We start from the raw sequence: 23,382 nt of genomic DNA on the forward strand, positions 1-23,382 counted from the left end.
TAAAAGTGTGAAAAACTTATTTTTCATTGCACTACACCTTTAATCTGATAATCAGGCTAGCACTTACTGGGAACTCTCATTCAAAGCATGCAGTTACGCTGCCACCCTCTGGTCACTAATAAGAATGACAGCCACTCTCTGAACTCTACCTATACACTTTGTTAAAGAACTCCTAATGAGTACTTTAATCTGTGTAATGGGTACTTTAATCTGTGTAATGGGTACTTTAAACTGTGTAATGGGTACTTTAATATGCGTAATGGGTACTTTAATCTGCGTAATGGGTAATTTCTTATTATTACAAAATTGCTCTCTTAGGGAATCTCAGCCCGTGCATCTCTCTAACATTAATTTCTCTGCACGTGGTCCCTTTGCTCGGCAGCCTCCCGACGCCCAGGAGGAAAAGCGAGCCATGATGTGGCCGCAGAGCACGTTTGAAATGACCGGCTGTCTGCAACGAGTGCAGGAGGAGGAGGAGGAGCAGGAAGCAGCGACGAAGGAGAAGGAGCAGAAAGCAGAGACGAAGGAGGAGGAGCAGGAAGCAGAGACGAAGGAGGAGGAGCAGGAAGCAGAGACGAAGGAGGAGGAGCAGGAAGCAGAGACGAAGGAGGAGGAGCAGGAAGCAGAGACGAAGGAGGAGGAGCAGGAAGCAGAGACGAAGGAGGAGGAGGTATGGGGCGTAGGGCGTATATATATTGTAAATGTTAATGTAAGTAGTAGTTTGCATTGATCTGTACAAAAATGTCTGGCTGAAATTAACAGAAACGTCATATTTCCATCGTTGTCGTTTCCTCGTTGTCCGCGCCGTGCGTTCCATCGTTCCAACGTTCTATGTAAATTAAAGCAGGAAGTGGCGGCGGAGGACTTCGTTCCACTCACGGCCGCTTCGGAAGAGTCCTACGGGACGTCCCGACCGCAGCCGCACGCCACGGAAGAGCAGGAGGTCCAACGAGAGGCCGAGGCCAGGATCGGAGGCGCCTCCGATGCGGTGGGCGTTACGACGGACGAGACGGAGGAGGTGGACGTCGAGAGAGACGAGACCGAGGAGAGGCGTGCCCAGGAGGAGGAAGGAGACTCGGAGAACAAAGAGGAGGAGGCGACCGCCGTTGAAGGTCAACCTCAGACACGGACAGAAGGAAAAGACGAGACCTGCGCCGAAGAGACGGCCGCCGAGGCGTCGCCTGCGAGCGAGGAGCCGTCTCAGGCGACGCCTGTTAAACCCGACGAGGGGCTCGAAGAAGAAGAAGAAGAAGCAGCACCGGACGTCGCTAAAGACGCGATACGTGCAGTCGTGTTCCCTGGACCCGATTCAGACGCTAAACCTGGGCCTCCGGTACCAGAGGAAGTCAAGGCAGCGCATGTAGACGAGACCCCGTCCCTCGTCCCCGAATCGACGACCGACGAAGACGGAGAGGGAACGGAGCCGGCCGCCGCTGAGGCAGCCGAAGCTAAAGCACCACCACCACCGCCCCCGGGGGGCGACGAAGAGGACCGTCGAAAAGGCGCGGCGGTCGTTAGCGGTGCGGAGGTGTTGCCCGAGCCGAGTGAAAAGCAGGAAGCGGTGGCAGAGGAGTCAGACAGGACGCCTGGACGAGACCAGGTACACTGCATGTTCCACCTGGAACTGGACTGGTTGACTTGGACTTTAGCTCTTCTTTACCTATATTGCACTTTGAATGCATCAGCACTTTCTCCTGCCAATGTTGTCTGCTCTTTTTACATTTTAATGTTTTAAAAAAAAAAAAAAAGGCTTTGCCTCTTTTTAATGTGTCTGTTGTTTTTACATGTGAAGCATCATGAGCCCCCTGCTCCCCTGTATGCCCAGTGAGCCCCCTGCTCCCCTGTATGCCCAGTGGGGGGGGGGGGGGTATGCCCAGTGTATATTGTGGAAGTGACAATACAATCTGATTGATTGATTATTAACGGCGGACCTTGAACAATGTTGCACCTTGAACAATGTTGCACCTTGAACAATGTTGCACCTTGAATAATGTTGCACCTTGAATAATGTCTGAACTATATATGCACAAAAAACGAATTTCACCCACTTTTTTTAACTTGTTAAACAACCTGCCTGAAAACCACACGTGTGTCTGCTGCAACTCTGAGGTCTGTTAAATCACAGCGAAGGTTTGAGCTGACTGTCATTGTGAAGGTTTGACTGTCATTGTGAAGGTTTGACTGTCATTGTGAAGGTTTGAGCTGACTGTCATTGTGAAGGTTTGGCTGACTGTCATTGTGAAGGTTTGACTGTCATTGTGAAGGTTTGGGCTGACTGTCATTGTGAAGGTTTGGGCTGACTCATTGTGAAGGTTTGAGCTGACTGTCATTGTGAAGGTTTGACTGTCATTGTGAAGGTTTGGGCTGACTGTCATTGTGAAGGTTTGACTGTCATTGTGAAGGTTTGGCTGACTGTCATTGTGAAGGTTTGACTGTCATTGTGAAGGTTTGGCTGACTGTCATTGTGAAGGTTTGACTGTCATTGTGAAGGTTTGGGCTGACTGTCATTGTGAAGGTTTGGGCTGACTGTCATTGTGAAGGTTTGAGCTGACTGTCATTGTGAAGGTTTGACTGTCATTGTGAAGGTTTGGGCTGACTGTCATTGTGAAGGTTTGGGGCTGACTGTCATTGTGAAGGTTTGAGCTGACTGTCATTGTGAAGGTTTGACTGTCATTGTGAAGGTTTGAGCTGACTGTCATTGTGAAGGTTTGGGCTGACTGTCATTGTGAAGGTTTGGCTGACTGTCATTGTGAAGGTTTGGCTGACTGTCATTTTGAAGGTTTGGGCTGACTGTCATTGTGAAGGTTTGGCTGACTGTCATTGTGAAGGTTTGGGCTGACTGTCATTGTGAAGGTTTGGGCTGACTGTCATTGTGAAGGTTTGGCTGACTGTCATTGTGAAGGTTTGGGCTGACTGTCATTGTGAAGGTTTGGGCTGACTGTCATTGTGAAGGTTTGCCGCTGACTGTCATTGTGAAGGTTTGGCTGACTGTCATTGTGAAGGTTTGGGCTGACTGTCATTGTGAAGGTTTGGCTGACTGTCATTGTGAAGGTTTGAGCTGACTGTCATTGTGAAGGTTTGGGCTGATTGTCATTGTGAAGGTTTGAGCTGACTGTCATTGTGAAGGTTTGAGCTGACTGTCATTGTGAAGGTTTGAGCTGACTGTCATTGTGAAGGTTTGGGCTGACTGTCATTGTGAAGGTTTGGGCTGACTGTCATTGTGAAGGTTTGGGCTGACTGTCATTGTGAAGGTTTGAGCTGACTGTCATTGTGAAGGTTTGGGCTGACTGTCATTGTGAAGGTTTGGGCTGACTGTCATTGTGAAGGTTTGGGCTGACTGTCATTGTGAAGGTTTGAGCTGACTGTCATTGTGAAGGTTTGAGCTGACTGTCATTGTGAAGGTTTGGGCTGACTGTCATTGTGAAGGTTTGGGCTGACTGTCATTGTGAAGGTTTGGGCTGACTGTCATTGTGAAGGTTTGGGCTGACTGTCATTGTGAAGGTTTGAGCTGACTGTCATTGTGAAGGTTTGAGCTGACTGTCATTGTGAAGGTTTGGGCTGACTGTCATTGTGAAGGTTTGGGCTGACTGTCATTGTGAAGGTTTGGGCTGACTGTCATTGTGAAGGTTTGGCTGACTGTCATTGTGAAGGTTTGGCTGACTGTCATTGTGAAGGTTTGAGCTGACTGTCATTGTGAAGGTTTGGGCTGACTGTCATTGTGAAGGTTTGGGCTGACTGTCATTGTGAAGGTTTGGGCTGACTGTCATTGTGAAGGTTTGGCTGACTGTCATTGTGAAGGTTTGGCTGACTGTCATTGTGAAGGTTTGGCTGACTGTCATTGTGAAGGTTTGAGCTGACTGTCATTGTGAAGGTTTGGCTGACTGTCATTGTGAAGGTTTGCCGCTGACTGTCATTGTGAAGGTTTGAGCTGACTGTCATTGTGAAGGTTTGGGCTGACTGTCATTGTGAAGGTTTGGGCTGACTGTCATTGTGAAGGTTTGACTGACTGTCATTGTGAAGGTTTGGCTGACTGTCATTGTGAAGGTTTGGGCTGACTGTCATTGTGAAGGTTTGGCTGACTGTCATTGTGAAGGTTTGGGCTGACTGTCATTGTGAAGGTTTGGCTGACTGTCATTGTGAAGGTTTGGGCTGACTGTCATTGTGAAGGTTTGGGCTGACTGTCATTGTGAAGGTTTGGCTGACTGTCATTGTGAAGGTTTGGCTGACTGTCATTGTGAAGGTTTGGCTGACTGTCATTGTGAAGGTTTGGCTGACTGTCATTGTGAAGGTTTGCCGCTGACTGTCATTGTGAAGGTTTGAGCTGACTGTCATTGTGAAGGTTTGGCTGACTGTCATTGTGAAGGTTTGACTGTCATTGTGAAGGTTTGGCTGACTGTCATTGTGAAGGTTTGAGCTGACTGTCATTGTGAAGGTTTGGGCTGACTGTCATTGTGAAGGTTTGGCTGACTGTCATTGTGAAGGTTTGGCTGACTGTCATTGTGAAGGTTTGGGCTGACTGTCATTGTGAAGGTTTGGCTGACTGTCATTGTGAAGGTTTGCCGCTGACTGTCATTGTGAAGGTTTGAGCTGACTGTCATTGTGAAGGTTTGGCTGACTGTCATTGTGAAGGTTTGGCTGACTGTCATTGTGAAGGTTTGGCTGACTGTCATTGTGAAGGTTTGGCTGACTGTCATTGTGAAGGTTTGGCTGACTGTCATTGTGAAGGTTTGGGCTGACTGTCATTGTGAAGGTTTGGCTGACTGTCATTGTGAAGGTTTGGCTGACTGTCATTTTGAAGGTTTGGGCTGACTGTCATTGTGAAGGTTTGGCTGACTGTCATTGTGAAGGTTTGGCTGACTGTCATTGTGAAGGTTTGGCTGACTGTCATTGTGAAGGTTTGACTGACTGTCATTGTGAAGGTTTGGGCTGACTGTCATTGTGAAGGTTTGCCGCTGACTGTCATTGTGAAGGTTTGGCTGACTGTCATTGTGAAGGTTTGGGCTGACTGTCATTGTGAAGGTTTGGCTGACTGTCATTGTGAAGGTTTGAGCTGACTGTCATTGTGAAGGTTTGGGCTGACTGTCATTGTGAAGGTTTGGGCTGACTGTCATTGTGAAGGTTTGACTGACTGTCATTGTGAAGGTTTGGCTGACTGTCATTGTGAAGGTTTGGGCTGACTGTCATTGTGAAGGTTTGGCTGACTGTCATTGTGAAGGTTTGGGCTGACTGTCATTGTGAAGGTTTGGCTGACTGTCATTGTGAAGGTTTGGGCTGACTGTCATTGTGAAGGTTTGGCTGACTGTCATTGTGAAGGTTTGCCGCTGACTGTCATTGTGAAGGTTTGAGCTGACTGTCATTGTGAAGGTTTGGGCTGACTGTCATTGTGAAGGTTTGGGCTGACTGTCATTGTGAAGGTTTGACTGACTGTCATTGTGAAGGTTTGGCTGACTGTCATTGTGAAGGTTTGGGCTGACTGTCATTGTGAAGGTTTGGCTGACTGTCATTGTGAAGGTTTGGGCTGACTGTCATTGTGAAGGTTTGGCTGACTGTCATTGTGAAGGTTTGGGCTGACTGTCATTGTGAAGGTTTGGCTGACTGTCATTGTGAAGGTTTGGGCTGACTGTCATTGTGAAGGTTTGGGCTGACTGTCATTGTGAAGGTTTGGCTGACTGTCATTGTGAAGGTTTGGGCTGACTGTCATTGTGAAGGTTTGGGCTGACTGTCATTGTGAAGGTTTGGCTGACTGTCATTGTGAAGGTTTGGCTGACTGTCATTGTGAAGGTTTGCCGCTGACTGTCATTGTGAAGGTTTGAGCTGACTGTCATTGTGAAGGTTTGGCTGACTGTCATTGTGAAGGTTTGGGCTGACTGTCATTGTGAAGGTTTGGCTGACTGTCATTGTGAAGGTTTGCCGCTGACTGTCATTGTGAAGGTTTGAGCTGACTGTCATTGTGAAGGTTTGGGCTGACTGTCATTGTGAAGGTTTGGCTGACTGTCATTGTGAAGGTTTGCCGCTGACTGTCATTGTGAAGGTTTGGCTGACTGTCATTGTGAAGGTTTGCCGCTGACTGTCATTGTGAAGGTTTGAGCTGACTGTCATTGTGAAGGTTTGGCTGACTGTCATTGTGAAGGTTTGCCGCTGACTGTCATTGTGAAGGTTTGGCTGACTGTCATTGTGAAGGTTTGCCGCTGACTGTCATTGTGAAGGTTTGAGCTGACTGTCATTGTGAAGGTTTGGCTGACTGTCATTGTGAAGGTTTGCCGCTGACTGTCATTGTGAAGGTTTGGCTGACTGTCATTGTGAAGGTTTGGCTGACTGTCATTGTGAAGGTTTGCCGCTGACTGTCATTGTGAAGGTTTGAGCTGACTGTCATTGTGAAGGTTTGGCTGACTGTCATTGTGAAGGTTTGGCTGACTGTCATTGTGAAGGTTTGGCTGACTGTCATTGTGAAGGTTTGGCTGACTGTCATTGTGAAGGTTTGGCTGACTGTCATTGTGAAGGTTTGGGCTGACTGTCATTGTGAAGGTTTGGCTGACTGTCATTGTGAAGGTTTGGCTGACTGTCATTGTGAAGGTTTGGCTGACTGTCATTTTGAAGGTTTGGGCTGACTGTCATTGTGAAGGTTTGGCTGACTGTCATTGTGAAGGTTTGGGCTGACTGTCATTGTGAAGGTTTGCCGCTGACTGTCATTGTGAAGGTTTGGCTGACTGTCATTGTGAAGGTTTGGGCTGACTGTCATTGTGAAGGTTTGGCTGACTGTCATTGTGAAGGTTTGAGCTGACTGTCATTGTGAAGGTTTGGGCTGACTGTCATTGTGAAGGTTTGGGCTGACTGTCATTGTGAAGGTTTGGGCTGACTGTCATTGTGAAGGTTTGGCTGACTGTCATTGTGAAGGTTTGGCTGACTGTCATTGTGAAGGTTTGAGCTGACTGTCATTGTGAAGGTTTGGGCTGACTGTCATTGTGAAGGTTTGGGCTGACTGTCATTGTGAAGGTTTGGGCTGACTGTCATTGTGAAGGTTTGGCTGACTGTCATTGTGAAGGTTTGGCTGACTGTCATTGTGAAGGTTTGGCTGACTGTCATTGTGAAGGTTTGAGCTGACTGTCATTGTGAAGGTTTGGGCTGACTGTCATTGTGAAGGTTTGGCTGACTGTCATTGTGAAGGTTTGGCTGACTGTCATTGTGAAGGTTTGAGCTGACTGTCATTGTGAAGGTTTGGGCTGACTGTCATTGTGAAGGTTTGGGCTGACTGTCATTGTGAAGGTTTGGGCTGACTGTCATTGTGAAGGTTTGGCTGACTGTCATTGTGAAGGTTTGGCTGACTGTCATTGTGAAGGTTTGGCTGACTGTCATTGTGAAGGTTTGGCTGACTGTCATTGTGAAGGTTTGCCGCTGACTGTCATTGTGAAGGTTTGGCTGACTGTCATTGTGAAGGTTTGGCTGACTGTCATTGTGAAGGTTTGGCTGACTGTCATTGTGAAGGTTTGAGCTGACTGTCATTGTGAAGGTTTGGCTGACTGTCATTGTGAAGGTTTGGCTGACTGTCATTGTGAAGGTTTGGCTGACTGTCATTGTGAAGGTTTGGCTGACTGTCATTGTGAAGGTTTGGCTGACTGTCATTGTGAAGGTTTGGCTGACTGTCATTGTGAAGGTTTGGCTGACTGTCATTGTGAAGGTTTGGCTGACTGTCATTGTGAAGGTTTGGCTGACTGTCATTGTGAAGGTTTGACTGACTGTCATTGTGAAGGTTTGGCTGACTGTCATTGTGAAGGTTTGGGCTGACTGTCATTGTGAAGGTTTGGGCTGACTGTCATTGTGAAGGTTTGGGCTGACTGTCATTGTGAAGGTTTGGCTGACTGTCATTGTGAAGGTTTGGCTGACTGTCATTGTGAAGGTTTGACTGTCATTGTGAAGGTTTGGCTGACTGTCATTGTGAAGGTTTGGCTGACTGTCATTGTGAAGGTTTGGGCTGACTGTCATTGTGAAGGTTTGCCGCTGACTGTCATTGTGAAGGTTTGGGCTGACTGTCATTGTGAAGGTTTGGCTGACTGTCATTGTGAAGGTTTGGGCTGACTGTCATTGTGAAGGTTTGGGCTGACTGTCATTGTGAAGGTTTGAGCTGACTGTCATTGTGAAGGTTTGGCTGACTGTCATTGTGAAGGTTTGGCTGACTGTCATTGTGAAGGTTTGGGCTGACTGTCATTGTGAAGGTTTGGCTGACTGTCATTGTGAAGGTTTGGCTGACTGTCATTGTGAAGGTTTGGCTGACTGTCATTGTGAAGGTTTGGCTGACTGTCATTGTGAAGGTTTGGGCTGACTGTCATTGTGAAGGTTTGGCTGACTGTCATTGTGAAGGTTTGGGCTGACTGTCATTGTGAAGGTTTGGCTGACTGTCATTGTGAAGGTTTGGGCTGACTGTCATTGTGAAGGTTTGGCTGACTGTCATTGTGAAGGTTTTAGCTGACTGTCATTGTGAAGGTTTGAGCTGACTGTCATTGTGAAGGTTTGAGCTGACTGTCATTGTGAAGGTTTGAGCTGACTGTCATTGTGAAGGTTTGGCTGACTGTCATTGTGAAGGTTTGAGCTGACTGTCATTGTGAAGGTTTGGCTGACTGTCATTGTGAAGGTTTGGCTGACTGTCATTGTGAAGGTTTGCCGCTGACTGTCATTGTGAAGGTTTGAGCTGACTGTCATTGTGAAGGTTTGAGCTGACTGTCATTGTGAAGGTTTGGCTGACTGTCATTGTGAAGGTTTGAGCTGACTGTCATTGTGAAGGTTTGGCTGACTGTCATTGTGAAGGTTTGGGCTGACTGTCATTGTGAAGGTTTGGGCTGACTGTCATTGTGAAGGTTTGGCTGACTGTCATTGTGAAGGTTTGGGCTGACTGTCATTGTGAAGGTTTGCCGCTGACTGTCATTGTGAAGGTTTGGGCTGACTGTCATTGTGAAGGTTTGAGCTGACTGTCATTGTGAAGGTTTGAGCTGACTGTCATTGTGAAGGTTTGGCTGACTGTCATTGTGAAGGTTTGGCTGACTGTCATTGTGAAGGTTTGGCTGACTGTCATTGTGAAGGTTTGCCGCTGACTGTCATTGTGAAGGTTTGAGCTGACTGTCATTGTGAAGGTTTGAGCTGACTGTCATTGTGAAGGTTTGAGCTGACTGTCATTGTGAAGGTTTGGGCTGACTGTCATTGTGAAGGTTTGGCTGACTGTCATTGTGAAGGTTTGAGCTGACTGTCATTGTGAAGGTTTGAGCTGACTGTCATTGTGAAGGTTTGAGCTGACTGTCATTGTGAAGGTTTGGCTGACTGTCATTGTGAAGGTTTGAGCTGACTGTCATTGTGAAGGTTTGGGCTGACTGTCATTGTGAAGGTTTGACTGTCATTGTGAAGGTTTGGCTGACTGTCATTGTGAAGGTTTGAGCTGACTGTCATTGTGAAGGTTTGACTGTCATTGTGAAGGTTTGGCTGACTGTCATTGTGAAGGTTTGACTGTCATTGTGAAGGTTTGGCTGACTGTCATTGTGAAGGTTTGACTGTCATTGTGAAGGTTTGGCTGACTGTCATTGTGAAGGTTTGACTGTCATTGTGAAGGTTTGGCTGACTGTCATTGTGAAGGTTTGAGCTGACTGTCATTGTGAAGGTTTGACTGTCATTGTGAAGGTTTGGCTGACTGTCATTGTGAAGGTTTGACTGTCATTGTGAAGGTTTGGCTGACTGTCATTGTGAAGGTTTGAGCTGACTGTCATTGTGAAGGTTTGACTGTCATTGTGAAGGTTTGACTGTCATTGTGAAGGTTTGACTGTCATTGTGAAGGTTTGACTGACTGTCATTGTGAAGGTTTGGCTGACTGTCATTGTGAAGGTTTGGCTGACTGTCATTGTGAAGGTTTGAGCTGACTGTCATTGTGAAGGTTTGGCTGACTGTCATTGTGAAGGTTTGCCGCTGACTGTCATTGTGAAGGTTTGGCTGACTGTCATTGTGAAGGTTTGGGCTGACTGTCATTGTGAAGGTTTGGCTGACTGTCATTGTGAAGGTTTGACTGTCATTGTGAAGGTTTGACTGTCATTGTGAAGGTTTGGCTGACTGTCATTGTGAAGGTTTGACTGTCATTGTGAAGGTTTGACTGTCATTGTGAAGGTTTGACTGACTGTCATTGTGAAGGTTTGAGCTGACTGTCATTGTGAAGGTTTGGCTGACTGTCATTGTGAAGGTTTGAGCTGACTGTCATTGTGAAGGTTTGGCTGACTGTCATTGTGAAGGTTTGAGCTGACTGTCATTGTGAAGGTTTGGGCTGACTGTCATTGTGAAGGTTTGAGCTGACTGTCATTGTGAAGGTTTGAGCTGACTGTCATTGTGAAGGTTTGAGCTGACTGTCATTGTGAAGGTTTGACTGTCATTGTGAAGGTTTGACTGTCATTGTGAAGGTTTGGCTGACTGTCATTGTGAAGGTTTGACTGTCATTGTGAAGGTTTGACTGTCATTGTGAAGGTTTGACTGACTGTCATTGTGAAGGTTTGAGCTGACTGTCATTGTGAAGGTTTGGCTGACTGTCATTGTGAAGGTTTGAGCTGACTGTCATTGTGAAGGTTTGGCTGACTGTCATTGTGAAGGTTTGAGCTGACTGTCATTGTGAAGGTTTGGGCTGACTGTCATTGTGAAGGTTTGAGCTGACTGTCATTGTGAAGGTTTGAGCTGACTGTCATTGTGAAGGTTTGGCTGACTGTCATTGTGAAGGTTTGAGCTGACTGTCATTGTGAAGGTTTGGCTGACTGTCATTGTGAAGGTTTGGCTGACTGTCATTGTGAAGGTTTGGCTGACTGTCATTGTGAAGGTTTGGCTGACTGTCATTGTGAAGGTTTGAGCTGACTGTCATTGTGAAGGTTTGGCTGACTGTCATTGTGAAGGTTTGGCTGACTGTCATTGTGAAGGTTTGGCTGACTGTCATTGTGAAGGTTTGGCTGACTGTCATTGTGAAGGTTTGGCTGACTGTCATTGTGAAGGTTTGAGCTGACTGTCATTGTGAAGGTTTGGCTGACTGTCATTGTGAAGGTTTGGCTGACTGTCATTGTGAAGGTTTGGGCTGACTGTCATTGTGAAGGTTTGAGCTGACTGTCATTGTGAAGGTTTGGCTGACTGTCATTGTGAAGGTTTGGGCTGACTGTCATTGTGAAGGTTTGACTGTCATTGTGAAGGTTTGGCTGACTGTCATTGTGAAGGTTTGGCTGACTGTCATTGTGAAGGTTTGACTGTCATTGTGAAGGTTTGACTGTCATTGTGAAGGTTTGGCTGACTGTCATTGTGAAGGTTTGGCTGACTGTCATTGTGAAGGTTTGACTGTCATTGTGAAGGTTTGGGCTGACTGTCATTGTGAAGGTTTGGGCTGACTGTCATTGTGAAGGTTTGCCGCTGACTGTCATTGTGAAGGTTTGGCTGACTGTCATTGTGAAGGTTTGAGCTGACTGTCATTGTGAAGGTTTGGCTGACTGTCATTGTGAAGGTTTGGCTGACTGTCATTGTGAAGGTTTGGGCTGACTGTCATTGTGAAGGTTTGAGCTGACTGTCATTGTGAAGGTTTGAGCTGACTGTCATTGTGAAGGTTTGGCTGACTGTCATTGTGAAGGTTTGGCTGACTGTCATTGTGAAGGTTTGACTGACTGTCATTGTGAAGGTTTGACTGACTGTCATTGTGAAGGTTTGGCTGACTGTCATTGTGAAGGTTTGAGCTGACTGTCATTGTGAAGGTTTGAGCTGACTGTCATTGTGAAGGTTTGGCTGACTGTCATTGTGAAGGTTTGGCTGACTGTCATTGTGAAGGTTTGAGCTGACTGTCATTGTGAAGGTTTGAGCTGACTGTCATTGTGAAGGTTTGGCTGACTGTCATTGTGAAGGTTTGAGCTGACTGTCATTGTGAAGGTTTGGCTGACTGTCATTGTGAAGGTTTGGCTGACTGTCATTGTGAAGGTTTGGCTGACTGTCATTGTGAAGGTTTGGCTGACTGTCATTGTGAAGGTTTGGCTGACTGTCATTGTGAAGGTTTGGCTGACTGTCATTGTGAAGGTTTGAGCTGACTGTCATTGTGAAGGTTTGGCTGACTGTCATTGTGAAGGTTTGGCTGACTGTCATTGTGAAGGTTTGGGCTGACTGTCATTGTGAAGGTTTGGCTGACTGTCATTGTGAAGGTTTGGCTGACTGTCATTGTGAAGGTTTGGCTGACTGTCATTGTGAAGGTTTGGCTGACTGTCATTGTGAAGGTTTGGGCTGACTGTCATTGTGAAGGTTTGACTGTCATTGTGAAGGTTTGGCTGACTGTCATTGTGAAGGTTTGGCTGACTGTCATTGTGAAGGTTTGGCTGACTGTCATTGTGAAGGTTTGGCTGACTGTCATTGTGAAGGTTTGGGCTGACTGTCATTGTGAAGGTTTGGCTGACTGTCATTGTGAAGGTTTGACTGACTGTCATTGTGAAGGTTTGGGCTGACTGTCATTGTGAAGGTTTGCCGCTGACTGTCATTGTGAAGGTTTGGCTGACTGTCATTGTGAAGGTTTGGCTGACTGTCATTGTGAAGGTTTGAGCTGACTGTCATTGTGAAGGTTTGGCTGACTGTCATTGTGAAGGTTTGGCTGACTGTCATTGTGAAGGTTTGGGCTGACTGTCATTGTGAAGGTTTGAGCTGACTGTCATTGTGAAGGTTTGAGCTGACTGTCATTGTGAAGGTTTGAGCTGACTGTCATTGTGAAGGTTTGAGCTGACTGTCATTGTGAAGGTTTGGCTGACTGTCATTGTGAAGGTTTGACTGACTGTCATTGTGAAGGTTTGACTGACTGTCATTGTGAAGGTTTGGCTGACTGTCATTGTGAAGGTTTGAGCTGACTGTCATTGTGAAGGTTTGAGCTGACTGTCATTGTGAAGGTTTGGCTGACTGTCATTGTGAAGGTTTGGCTGACTGTCATTGTGAAGGTTTGAGCTGACTGTCATTGTGAAGGTTTGAGCTGACTGTCATTGTGAAGGTTTGGCTGACTGTCATTGTGAAGGTTTGGCTGACTGTCATTGTGAAGGTTTGACTGACTGTCATTGTGAAGGTTTGACTGACTGTCATTGTGAAGGTTTGGCTGACTGTCATTGTGAAGGTTTGGGCTGACTGTCATTGTGAAGGTTTGGGCTGACTGTCATTGTGAAGGTTTGGCTGACTGTCATTGTGAAGGTTTGGGCTGACTGTCATTGTGAAGGTTTGGGCTGACTGTCATTGTGAAGGTTTGGGCTGACTGTCATTGTGAAGGTTTGACTGTCATTGTGAAGGTTTGGGCTGACTGTCATTGTGAAGGTTTGGCTGACTGTCATTGTGAAGGTTTGACTGTCATTGTGAAGGTTTGGCTGACTGTCATTGTGAAGGTTTGAGCTGACTGTCATTGTGAAGGTTTGCCGCTGACTGTCATTGCGATAGATATAATTATTCTTCTGCATTGTAATTCTACCCTCTTATAGTTGCAACTGTATCTATACCTATATAAGTGTCTTCTTGAAATACCTTTAATATACCAGGAACCAGAAAATGATTCTCCGTTCATTTTCCTCATAGACATTTCAGAAAGTATTTATTTAAAGACGTTTACGCCGCGGACAAAGCCAACTCGAGTCGTGACAAATCATAACAAACAAACACAATTTTTGGGGCCAAAAAAATAATTAGAAAGAAAAATGGCAGGTTACAACACTTTCTTTGTTGTTTTTCTTCTTTGTAATTATTTGTTTGGTCCAAAATATTGTTTGTGTTGTCATGATTTGTCACGACTCGAGTTGGCTTTGTCCGCGGCGTAACCGTCTTTAAATAAATACTTGTTGAAATGTCTATGGGAAAAATGCATTGGGATTCATTTCCTGGTCCCTGGTAGGAGGCGGGACTGCGACGCTCTATAGCTCTCTAAAACCGACGATCAGGGCAAAAGGGCAATTTCTCAGATCTTCCTGAGCTTCGTCTATCGGTATGTCCAAACTGATCTCTTTGCAGCTATATCTATATAAGTACCTTCTTGAAATACCATTAACTTATGTTGAAAAATAATGATGGTAATTACTTATAAGTTTGTTCGACGTCAAACTGGAACACGTCATCGTTACGTCACCGTCAACTATACCCTGGCATTGGTACATATATTTATCACGTCATATGCTCATATGTCCATATATGTGTACATGTCTGTATGTATATGTAGTTTTCTGAGTGGTTGGTGGTACAATGTGATCGGCTGGGTGGTTTGATGCGTATGTACTTGACACTGAAACGTATCATCATTACGTCACCATCGTCAACCAATTATACCCTGGCATTGGTACATAATCTTCATCGCGATTCACGGAAAACATACCTGCACGGTCAGCTTCCGTATGTCCGTATGACATCATATCACGTGCATTCTAAGGGACATTGGTACATATCTTCATCACGTCATGGGACATATGCTTCATAGCATGACAAAAACACACCTGCACGGTCAGCTTGGGGCCAGCATATGACGTCATATGTGCTGGCCCCAAACACGCGCATCGTAGCACCTGGCCGAAAACATGACTTGCGCGCTCTGCTTGCGCAAGTACTTACCTTACCTACCTTGCCTTGCCTTGCCTTGCCAGATTATACGAGAATCAGAGGACGTTAAACCCAAAGAGACGGAGGAGAGGAAGGTGCAAAAGAAAGAAGACTCAGAGAATAAAGAGAAGGAGGAGGAGGAGGAGGTGAGTGGAAGTCCACCCTCGTCATTACCCTTGTAATCATGATATGGCCTGTTTTAGTCATAGTGCATGCATTCATTGTTTTGTAGTGACGGGAGATTAATCGGCAAACACATGTCCGTTTTTTTTTATTAATCGTCATCGGTCCGATTAATCAGTCGGACCGATTAATCAAGTTAAATCTGACTTGCCTGAGCCTGCAGTGCAGATATCCCGTTACATCTATTTTTCAGAATAAAAAAATATTATAATGTTTTTTTTAATACAGAATGAGATCATATCGACATCGGTAATATCGGTTATCGGCCATAACGGCAATTAATTATATCGGACATCGATTTCGGCCAAAATGTCTCATCGGCAACATTCCTAATTATTTGTTATTATTGGTCATTTCTGCGTTGTTGTTTTTTTTGCCATATCTGCTCTGTGCAATGTTTTTGTTTACGAAGACTACAGCCAATGACAAAGTTATATGCCAAAAACAACGGGACTAAATCGCGATGATTGTTCGCATTACGACTGACCGTCGACTAAACATGTCCTCGTCATGACAACCCTTTAGGCGACGAACGCAGAGCAGAAGACGCTCCTTGCGACTGACGAGGGTTCGGAAGGAACGCAGGTCGCTACTGGACCACTGGGTGGCGCTAAAACCTCACCCGAAGGAACGCAGGTCGCTGCTGGACCACTGGGTGGCGCTAAAACCCCACCGGAAGGAACGCAGGTCGCTACTGGACCACTGGGTGGCGCTAAAACCCCACCCGAAGGAACGCAGGTCGCTGCTGGACCACTGGGAGGCGCTAAAACCTCACCCGAAGGAACGCAGGTCGCTGCTGGACCACTGGGTGGCGCTAAAACCTCACCTGCAGGAACACAAGACGCTACAAATCAAGGTTATTATACTTTACTAAGATTTAAAAACATGTCCGTTAACTGAACTAAATAACAATTTAAGGAAAAAGGAAAAGAAAAACGATATCTAACCGAAACTGTATTGTGTGTTTACAGAAGTGATAGACAAAATGCCCTTAGTTTTTTTGTCAAGTTATTTATAAGCTTAATCTGTAACTGCATATTATTTTCAATTGATTTCTTGAGTTTTTATTAAACAATACTTTGGCCCTATTTAATCCTGCACCTGACTTGAAAAGGAACGAAAAGTAATGAAAACTAAACTAAAACTAACACTAAAAGTAATGAAAACTAAACTAAAACTAAGCGTCACGGAAATAAAGAACTAATAAATGCTAACAAACCTGCTCTAAAAACAAACTAAATCTATAACTGACTAAAGTATAATGAAACGTCCAAAACTATTCTAATCCTTGGTAAACTATTCTAACTCTTGGTACAGCTTCACCGGAAGGAGCACCGTCAGCCTCGGAGGTTCTGTCGGAGGAAGCCACGGCGCCTGAACCCGAAACCGCCACCGCCGCAGAGAGGGCCGTCGAGGCTGTAAACGAACCCGAGGCTGTGACAATAAGTCGGGTCGTCGTCGGTACCGAAGAACCCGATGCTGAAACCACAGAGACGTCGACGGAAACGCCGCGGGTCGACAGGGAAACGGAGGAAGTGGTCGTGGCTGAAAGTCTTCCTCCGCCCGTTGTAGTGGTCACTGACCTCAGCGAGCCTGTTGAAGTGGTCACTGACCTCAGCGAGCCCGTTGAAGTGGTCACTGACCTCAGCGAGCCCGTTGTAGTGGTCACTGACCTCAGCGAGCCTGTTGAAGTGGTCACTGACCTCAGCGAGCCCGTTGAAGTGGTCACTGACCTCAGCGAGCCCGTTGAAGTGGTCACTGACCTCAGCGAGCCCGTTGAAGTGGTCACTGACCTCAGCGAGCCTGTTGAAGTGGTCACTGACCTCAGCGAGCCTGTTGAAGTGGTCACTGACCTCAGCGAGCCTGTTGAAGTGGTCACTGACCTCAGCGAGCCCGTTGAAGTGGTCACTGACCTCAGCGAGCCCGTTGAAGTGGTCACTGACCTCAGCGAGCCTGTTGAAGTGGTCACTGACCTCAGCGAGCCTGTTGAAGTGGTCACTGACCTCAGCGAGCCCGTTGAAGTGGTCACTGACCTCAGCGAGCCTGTTGTAGTGGTCACAGACGGCAGCGATCCTGCGATACGAGCAGTCGTGGAGGTCACGGAAGGATCGGCGGATCGAACGCAGTTTCAGACACAAGTCCAAATCGCTCTGCGGGAGGTGGTGATCGCAGAGGACGAGACGCGACCGGAACCGGAGGCTGGAAGCGACGTTGCAGATCGGTTCCCTGAAGCTGGTTCGGAGGCTAGAGCTGAGCCTCTGCTACCGGAGATGGAAGCGAAGCAGGCGGGTGTAGACGACACCCCGTCGACCGACAAACGAGCGGAGAGATCGGAGCTGGCCGATCTCGCCGCGGACTGCAAGGTCGTCCTTCCGACGGAGACGGTGAGCGTGGGCGACGAGATGGTCGTCCTGGTGCCCAAGGGGACGACCGTGGAGATGGATATCGAGGTGAGACGGAGTTCCGACGTCCTGGTGCCCAAGGGGACGGCCGTAGAGATGGACGTTGAGGTAGGAGGACAGGGTTCCGATGTCCTGGTGCCCAAGGGGACGGCCGTAGAGATGGACGTCGAGGTAGGAGGACAGGGTTCTGACGTCCTGGTGCCCAAGGGAACGGCCGTAGAGATGGACGTTGAGGTAGGAGGACAGGGTTCCGATGTCCTGGTGCCCAAGGGGACGGCCGTAGAGATGGACGTCGAGGTAGGAGGACAGGGTTCTGACGTCCTGGTGCCCAAGGGGACGGCCGTAGAGATGGACGTCGAGGTGGGACAGAGTTCGGACGCGCCCCCGGCTCGCCCCGAGCCCCAAGACCCGGCGTCACTCGACACCGTCTCGCCGCCACCACCAGATTCCACGAATTCCTCGGCGACGGAACCCCGACCTCACGTAGAAGAGGAACCGCCAGAGGAGAGCTGCTCCGTGGCAGAGATTGCCACGGAGGTCGTGGAGAGGTGGCCTTCGCCTCCTCCGGCTCCAGCTGAGGAGAAGGAGGAGGAGGAGGAGGAGGCCCAGGGAGCGTTCCGCCCTCTCCGGAGCTTCACCGCCCAGGAGGACCTGTCTGCGCTGATCTCGGCGCCTTCAGGGACAGAGGAACGAGAAGACGAGACGCGCGGCGGCATCACAGACGTCCCGCACGCGGACACGGCCCGGGACGACGACGCCTGCCCAGAGACGACGCCCACGTTGCCCCCGCGTGCGGAAGACGCTGACGCTACGGCCGAACGGGCGAAAGACGACAACGTAGCTGCAGGCCTAGACGTGCTGGAGCTACGGACCGAGGACGAGGGCCGAGAGAGCGAGCCACAGCGCGCCGCGGAGGTTTCAGGCCAAGAGGACGTGGCGGCTCCAGAGACAGAGACGCGTCGGTTAGCAGAGGAGATGGAGTCACACCACACCGACATGAGCCCTGCAGTTAAACCACACACAGAGGATATAGGCCCACGTATTGAAGTGCACACAGAAGACGTAGGCCCAGAGACGGAGCTCCGTGAGGGAGACCTAGGCCCAGGGACGGAGCTCCGTGAGGGAGACCTAGGCCCAGGGACGGAGCTCCGTGATGGGGATCTAGGCCCTGGGACGGAGCTCCGCGATGGGGACCTAGGCCCATGGACGGAGCTCCGTGAAGTTGAGGTAGGCCCAGAGACGGAGCTCCGCGAAGGGGACCTAGGCCCATGGACGGAGCTCCGTGAAGTTGAGGTAGGCCCAGAGCCGGAGCTCCGCGAAGGAGACCTAGGCCCAGAGATGGAGCTCCATCAGAGAGACATTTCCGAGGCTCCGCGGGTGGTTCCTGAGGAGCCAGGGTACGAGATCATCTCCCAGCAGGAGGTCAAAGAGGAGATCATCTCCCAGCAGGAGGTCAAAGAGGAGACCGGCACAGAGGTAGGCCTGTCTCAAATATCACCTGAATATCACCACTGCTTTTCATTCATCTGTATGAATTAATTCAACAATTGGAAAATGTTCATACATTTACAAACATTTTTCAAAACTGAATACAGAAATAGCTTATCTACATGCTTGCATCACTATTTTAAGTCTACAATTACTCAATATAGGCTATAGAATAGCCTATATCCTATATTTTTATAGAATAGTACATTATCTATTTTCATTACTGCTACCGGTCATTTTTGTGAGTTTTGTTTAACAAAGCCAGAAATGCTTTTTTTAACGTTCAAAGCCAAACACACAATTACATTAATTAAATTAATCAAATCAATTAATTAGACGGAATCGACGACGGCGGCGTTGGAGCCGCGGCGCTCCGCGGCGGACCAGGGGCCAATCACGGAGGAGGAGGACTATGACATCATCGACGCCGAGGAGGAGAGCCAGGCGCGGGAGGCGGCCGCGCTGAACGGGATGGACTGGTTCTGTCTGGACTGTGGCTGTCTGCTACTGGTCAGTATACTGGTTTATACTGGTTTAGCTACTGACACAGGTCAGTATTGGTTCCGTGCGTTACTGACACTACGTGAAAAGAGGAGTTAACGGGCAATTTTCACGGGAGTTTCCTGTAATTTACACATCCTGTAATTTACACATCCGTATTCCATGCTTTTTGGAATCTAAAACCAGGTCATTCTACTGGTTCTGACATCGCAGTGTGAACCAGGTCATTCTACTGGTTCTGACATTTAATTGTTTCCTTGACATTCACAGGAGCCTCAGTCTGGACCTCACATGGAGCACCAGGTCACAGCAGTGGAGACGGCTTACCACAACATCAAGGTACTTATTTTTATTTTTATTTTTATTTTTATTTTTATTTTTATTTTTATTTTTATTTTTATTTTTATTTTTATTTTTATTTTTATTTTTATTTTTATTTATTTTTTTTATTACGTTTTAGGAATTCTGGTGATCAGGTGACCACCGAACCGATGTTTAGTAAAAAAAAAAAAACACAGTGTGTGTGTGTGTGTGTGTGTGTGTGTGTGCGCGTGCGCGCGTTTTTTTTCTAGTATTATTAAACTATAAACTGTGCTCACGCTGCAGAGCCACGCGCACGCACGCACACACACGCACACACATTCCCTGGCCATGATGTGACGTGCCACTTTGATCACTGGAACGGTCCAACAGCGTGACATCATCACAGCAACAACATTCTGATTGGTCCAACAACGTGACATCATTATTATTATCACAGCAACAACATTCTTAACATTTGCGGTCATGAACTTTTTTAAACAAAAACACAAGAACAGGTGGTCGAGAAATATCTGTATCTATAGCATCTGTATCGACAGAAGATATATCTGCATATCTATAGCATCATATCTATAGCATCATATCTATAGCATCATATCTATAGCATCATATCTATAGCATCATATCTATAGCATCATATATATAGCATCATATCTATAGCATCATATCTATAGCATCATATCTATAGCATCATATCTATAGCATCATATCTATAGCATCATATCTATAGCATCATATCTATAGCATCATATCTATAGCATCATATCTATAGCATCATATCTATAGCATCATATATATAGCATCATATCTATAGCATCATATCTATAGCATCATATCTATAGCATCATATATATAGCATCATATCTATAGCATCATATCTATAGCATCATATCTATAGCATCATATCTATAGCATCATATCTATAGCATCATATATATAGCATCATATCTATAGCATCATATATATAGCATCATATCTATAGCATCTGTACCGACATAAGATATATCTGTATAGCATCATATCTATAGCATCATATCTATAGCATCATATCTATAGCATCATATCTATAGCATCATATCTATAGCATCATATCTATAGTATCATATCTATATATCTATCTGTACCGACAGAAGTGTTTTTGCAAGCGTGTGGTCGGGTCGATCACAAAGGACTGCAGTCCAGCTTGGATTGTGAGACGTTCACCGATCCTCTAATCTAGACCAGTCGGCTTTCAACCCTTCTCATACCAAAGTGTTCGGCATCTGAGCCACGGACCACCGTTTGATGACATTTAGCCTCTCAGACCCATCTGAGCCACGGACCACCGTTTGATGACATTTAGCCTCTCAGACCCATCTGAGCCACGGACCACCGTTTGATGACATTTAGCCTCTCAGACCCATCTGAGCCACGGACCACCGTTTGATGACATTTAGCCTCTCAGACCCATTTGCTCCAGTTCGTTCCAGCCTGAATGTGTAACTAACTCCTTGCAGCCTTTGCCACTAGAATTCTCTCTCTCTCTCTCTCTCTCTCTCTTTCTCTCTCTCTCTTTTACACGCACGCACGCACACACACACACACACACACACACACACACACACACACACACACACACACACACACACACACACACACACACACACACACACACACACACACACACACACACACACCTGTCCTGTGAGCAGTGGGGGATCCGATGACATCAACATGACCCAGTTAGTTAAAACCTGTGAGCTGTCATTCAGTGACCATGTGACGGCTGGCTGACTGGAGGGGGAATTCCCTGTGTCCAACGCGCACGCACGCACGCACGCACGCACGCACGCACGCACGCACGCACGGCACGCACGGCACGCACACATACACACACACGGTGTAATGTATCCAGTCCGCCACTCTCAACGCAATGATCAATCACAGTAATTGATTATGCTTCTGACAGACATTGAGCTGTAACTGCTGTGTGTGTGTGTGTGTGTGTGTGTGTGTGTGTGTGTGTGTGTGTGTGTGTGTGTGTGTGTGTGTGTGTGTGTGTGTGTGTGTGTGTGTGTGTGTGTGTGTGTGTGTGTGTGTGTGTGTGTGTGTGTGTGTGTGACAGGAGCGTCTGGGTGAGTGGATCTCAGAGCTGCAGGAGAGGTCGGAGAACATTGAAGACCTGGTGTCAGAACTGGAGATGTCTTACAACACTGTGGAGGTACCAAAGGCCTTCTAACCTGGTCCTTATAAGAGCCTTGTCTTACAACACTGTGGAGGTACCAAAGGCCTTCTAACCTGGTCCTTATAAGAGCCTTGTCTTACAACACTGTGGAGGTACCAAAGGCCTTCTAACCTGGTCCTTATAAGAGCCTTGTCTTACAACACTGTGGAGGTACCAAAGACCTTCTAACCTGGTCCTTATAAGAGCCTTTACAACACTGTGGAGGTACCAAAGACCTTCTAACCTGGTCCTTATAAGAGCCTTTACAACACTGTGGAGGTACCAAAGACCTTCTAACCTGGTCCTTATAAGAGCCTTTTCAGATGTCTTACAACACTGTGGAGGTACCAAAGACCTTCTAACCTGGTCCTTATAAGAGCCTTTTCAACACTGTGGAGGTACCAAAGACCTTCTAACCTGGTCCTTATAAGAGCCTTGTCTTACAACACTGTGGAGGTACCAAAGGCCTTCTAACCTGGTCCTTATAAGAGCCTTGTCTTACAACACTGTGGAGGTACCAAAGGCCTTCTAACCTGGTCCTTCTAAGAGCCTTGTCTTACAACACTGTGGAGGTACCAAAGGCCTTCTAACCTGGTCCTTATAAGAGCCTTGTCTTACAACACTGTGGAGGTACCAAAGACCTTCTAACCTGGTCCTTATAAGAGCCTTTACAACACTGTGGAGGTACCAAAGACCTTCTAACCTGGTCCTTATAAGAGCCTTGTCTTACAACACTGTGGAGGTACCAAAGACCTTCTAACCTGGTCCTTATAAGAGCCTTTTCAGACGGCCAGCGATTAATGCGCCAAGTCATTCATTTTCAATGAGACCTGCAGTGGCGTGCACAGACATTTAGAGGGGCAGGTGCTCAAGTTAAAAAAGGGCACCTTGTGCAGCGCGTGGAACCGGCCGGTTGCCTTAATCCATTTTGGGCGGGAACCCCTTTTGGTGTTAGCATTATGTTATGCTTTAGCTATTGAAAAATAGCAGATCTACAAGCTCATAGCGCGCCACCGAGTGGCGCGCTATGAGCTTGTAGGTCTGCTATTTTTGAAAAATCCAAAAAAAAGAAGAAAAAAAAAGTTTTTTTTCTTTTTTTTTTCAAAAGGGCACATTGCCAAAAGGGCAGGGGGTGCTCTAGCACCCCCTAGTGTCTATCTGTGCACGCCACTGGAGACCTGTGTATTTGTTTGTATACGTGCGGAGTAGTCGAGGGGCGACAACGCAAGCGTATTTACGTGGCCGCGGTCCCGTGAAATTGTCGCGCGCATGCATCGTTTCGTGCACACGCCCGCGACTGACTGATTGTGTTGAGCTGTTTTTTTATTTTACGCGGGCGGCGTTGTGGCGGGCCTGGAGCAGAGCTGTCGTTGATCCAGACCCTCATGAGCAGACCTGGAGCAGAGCTGTCGTTGATCCAGGCGACAGCGTCTGCGTCACTCGCTCCTCGTCTGAAAGGACCTTAAAGGGGAAAACCACCCATTTTCAACATTTTACTATGTCATTAATATACCTTAGAGCTGTTGTGTGGACATAATAAAAAAGTCCCCCCCCATTCTGTGTTTCCTAGAACTGTAATTATGAAAAAAGCATTAACATGGTGAAACACATCTTGATGACATCATCAAGATGCGTTTCACCATGTTAATGATTTTTTTCAGACCTCTAGTTCTAGGATACACAGAATGGGGGGGACTTTTT

At 47.1% G+C, this 23,382-nt stretch overlaps 1 protein-coding gene and 1 long non-coding RNA gene across 2 annotated transcripts in view; both read left to right on the forward strand.

The window, feature by feature from the left end:
* Positions 1-23,382, forward strand: part of cmya5 (cardiomyopathy associated 5) — a 76,944-nt gene that overhangs the window by 35,110 nt on the left and 18,452 nt on the right. Inside the window, exons 10-16 of the mRNA XM_079515933.1 lie at positions 383-670; positions 848-1,520; positions 16,168-18,590; positions 18,621-18,644; positions 19,020-19,166; positions 19,428-19,496; positions 21,583-21,678. Coding sequence (XP_079372059.1) covers positions 383-670; positions 848-1,520; positions 16,168-18,590; positions 18,621-18,644; positions 19,020-19,166; positions 19,428-19,496; positions 21,583-21,678 — 3,720 coding nt within the window. The remainder of the gene's footprint in view (positions 1-382; positions 671-847; positions 1,521-16,167; positions 18,591-18,620; positions 18,645-19,019; positions 19,167-19,427; positions 19,497-21,582; positions 21,679-23,382) is intronic.
* Positions 1,544-16,155, forward strand: LOC306933429. Its single transcript, XR_013791229.1, has 5 exons — positions 1,544-1,600; positions 14,628-14,729; positions 15,292-15,351; positions 15,556-15,622; positions 16,084-16,155. It is a non-coding gene; the product is annotated as an uncharacterized lncRNA (long non-coding RNA).

Source organism: Electrona antarctica (assembly GCF_951216825.1).
Source record: "Electrona antarctica genome assembly, chromosome: 12".
NCBI lineage: Eukaryota > Metazoa > Chordata > Actinopteri > Myctophiformes > Myctophidae > Electrona > Electrona antarctica.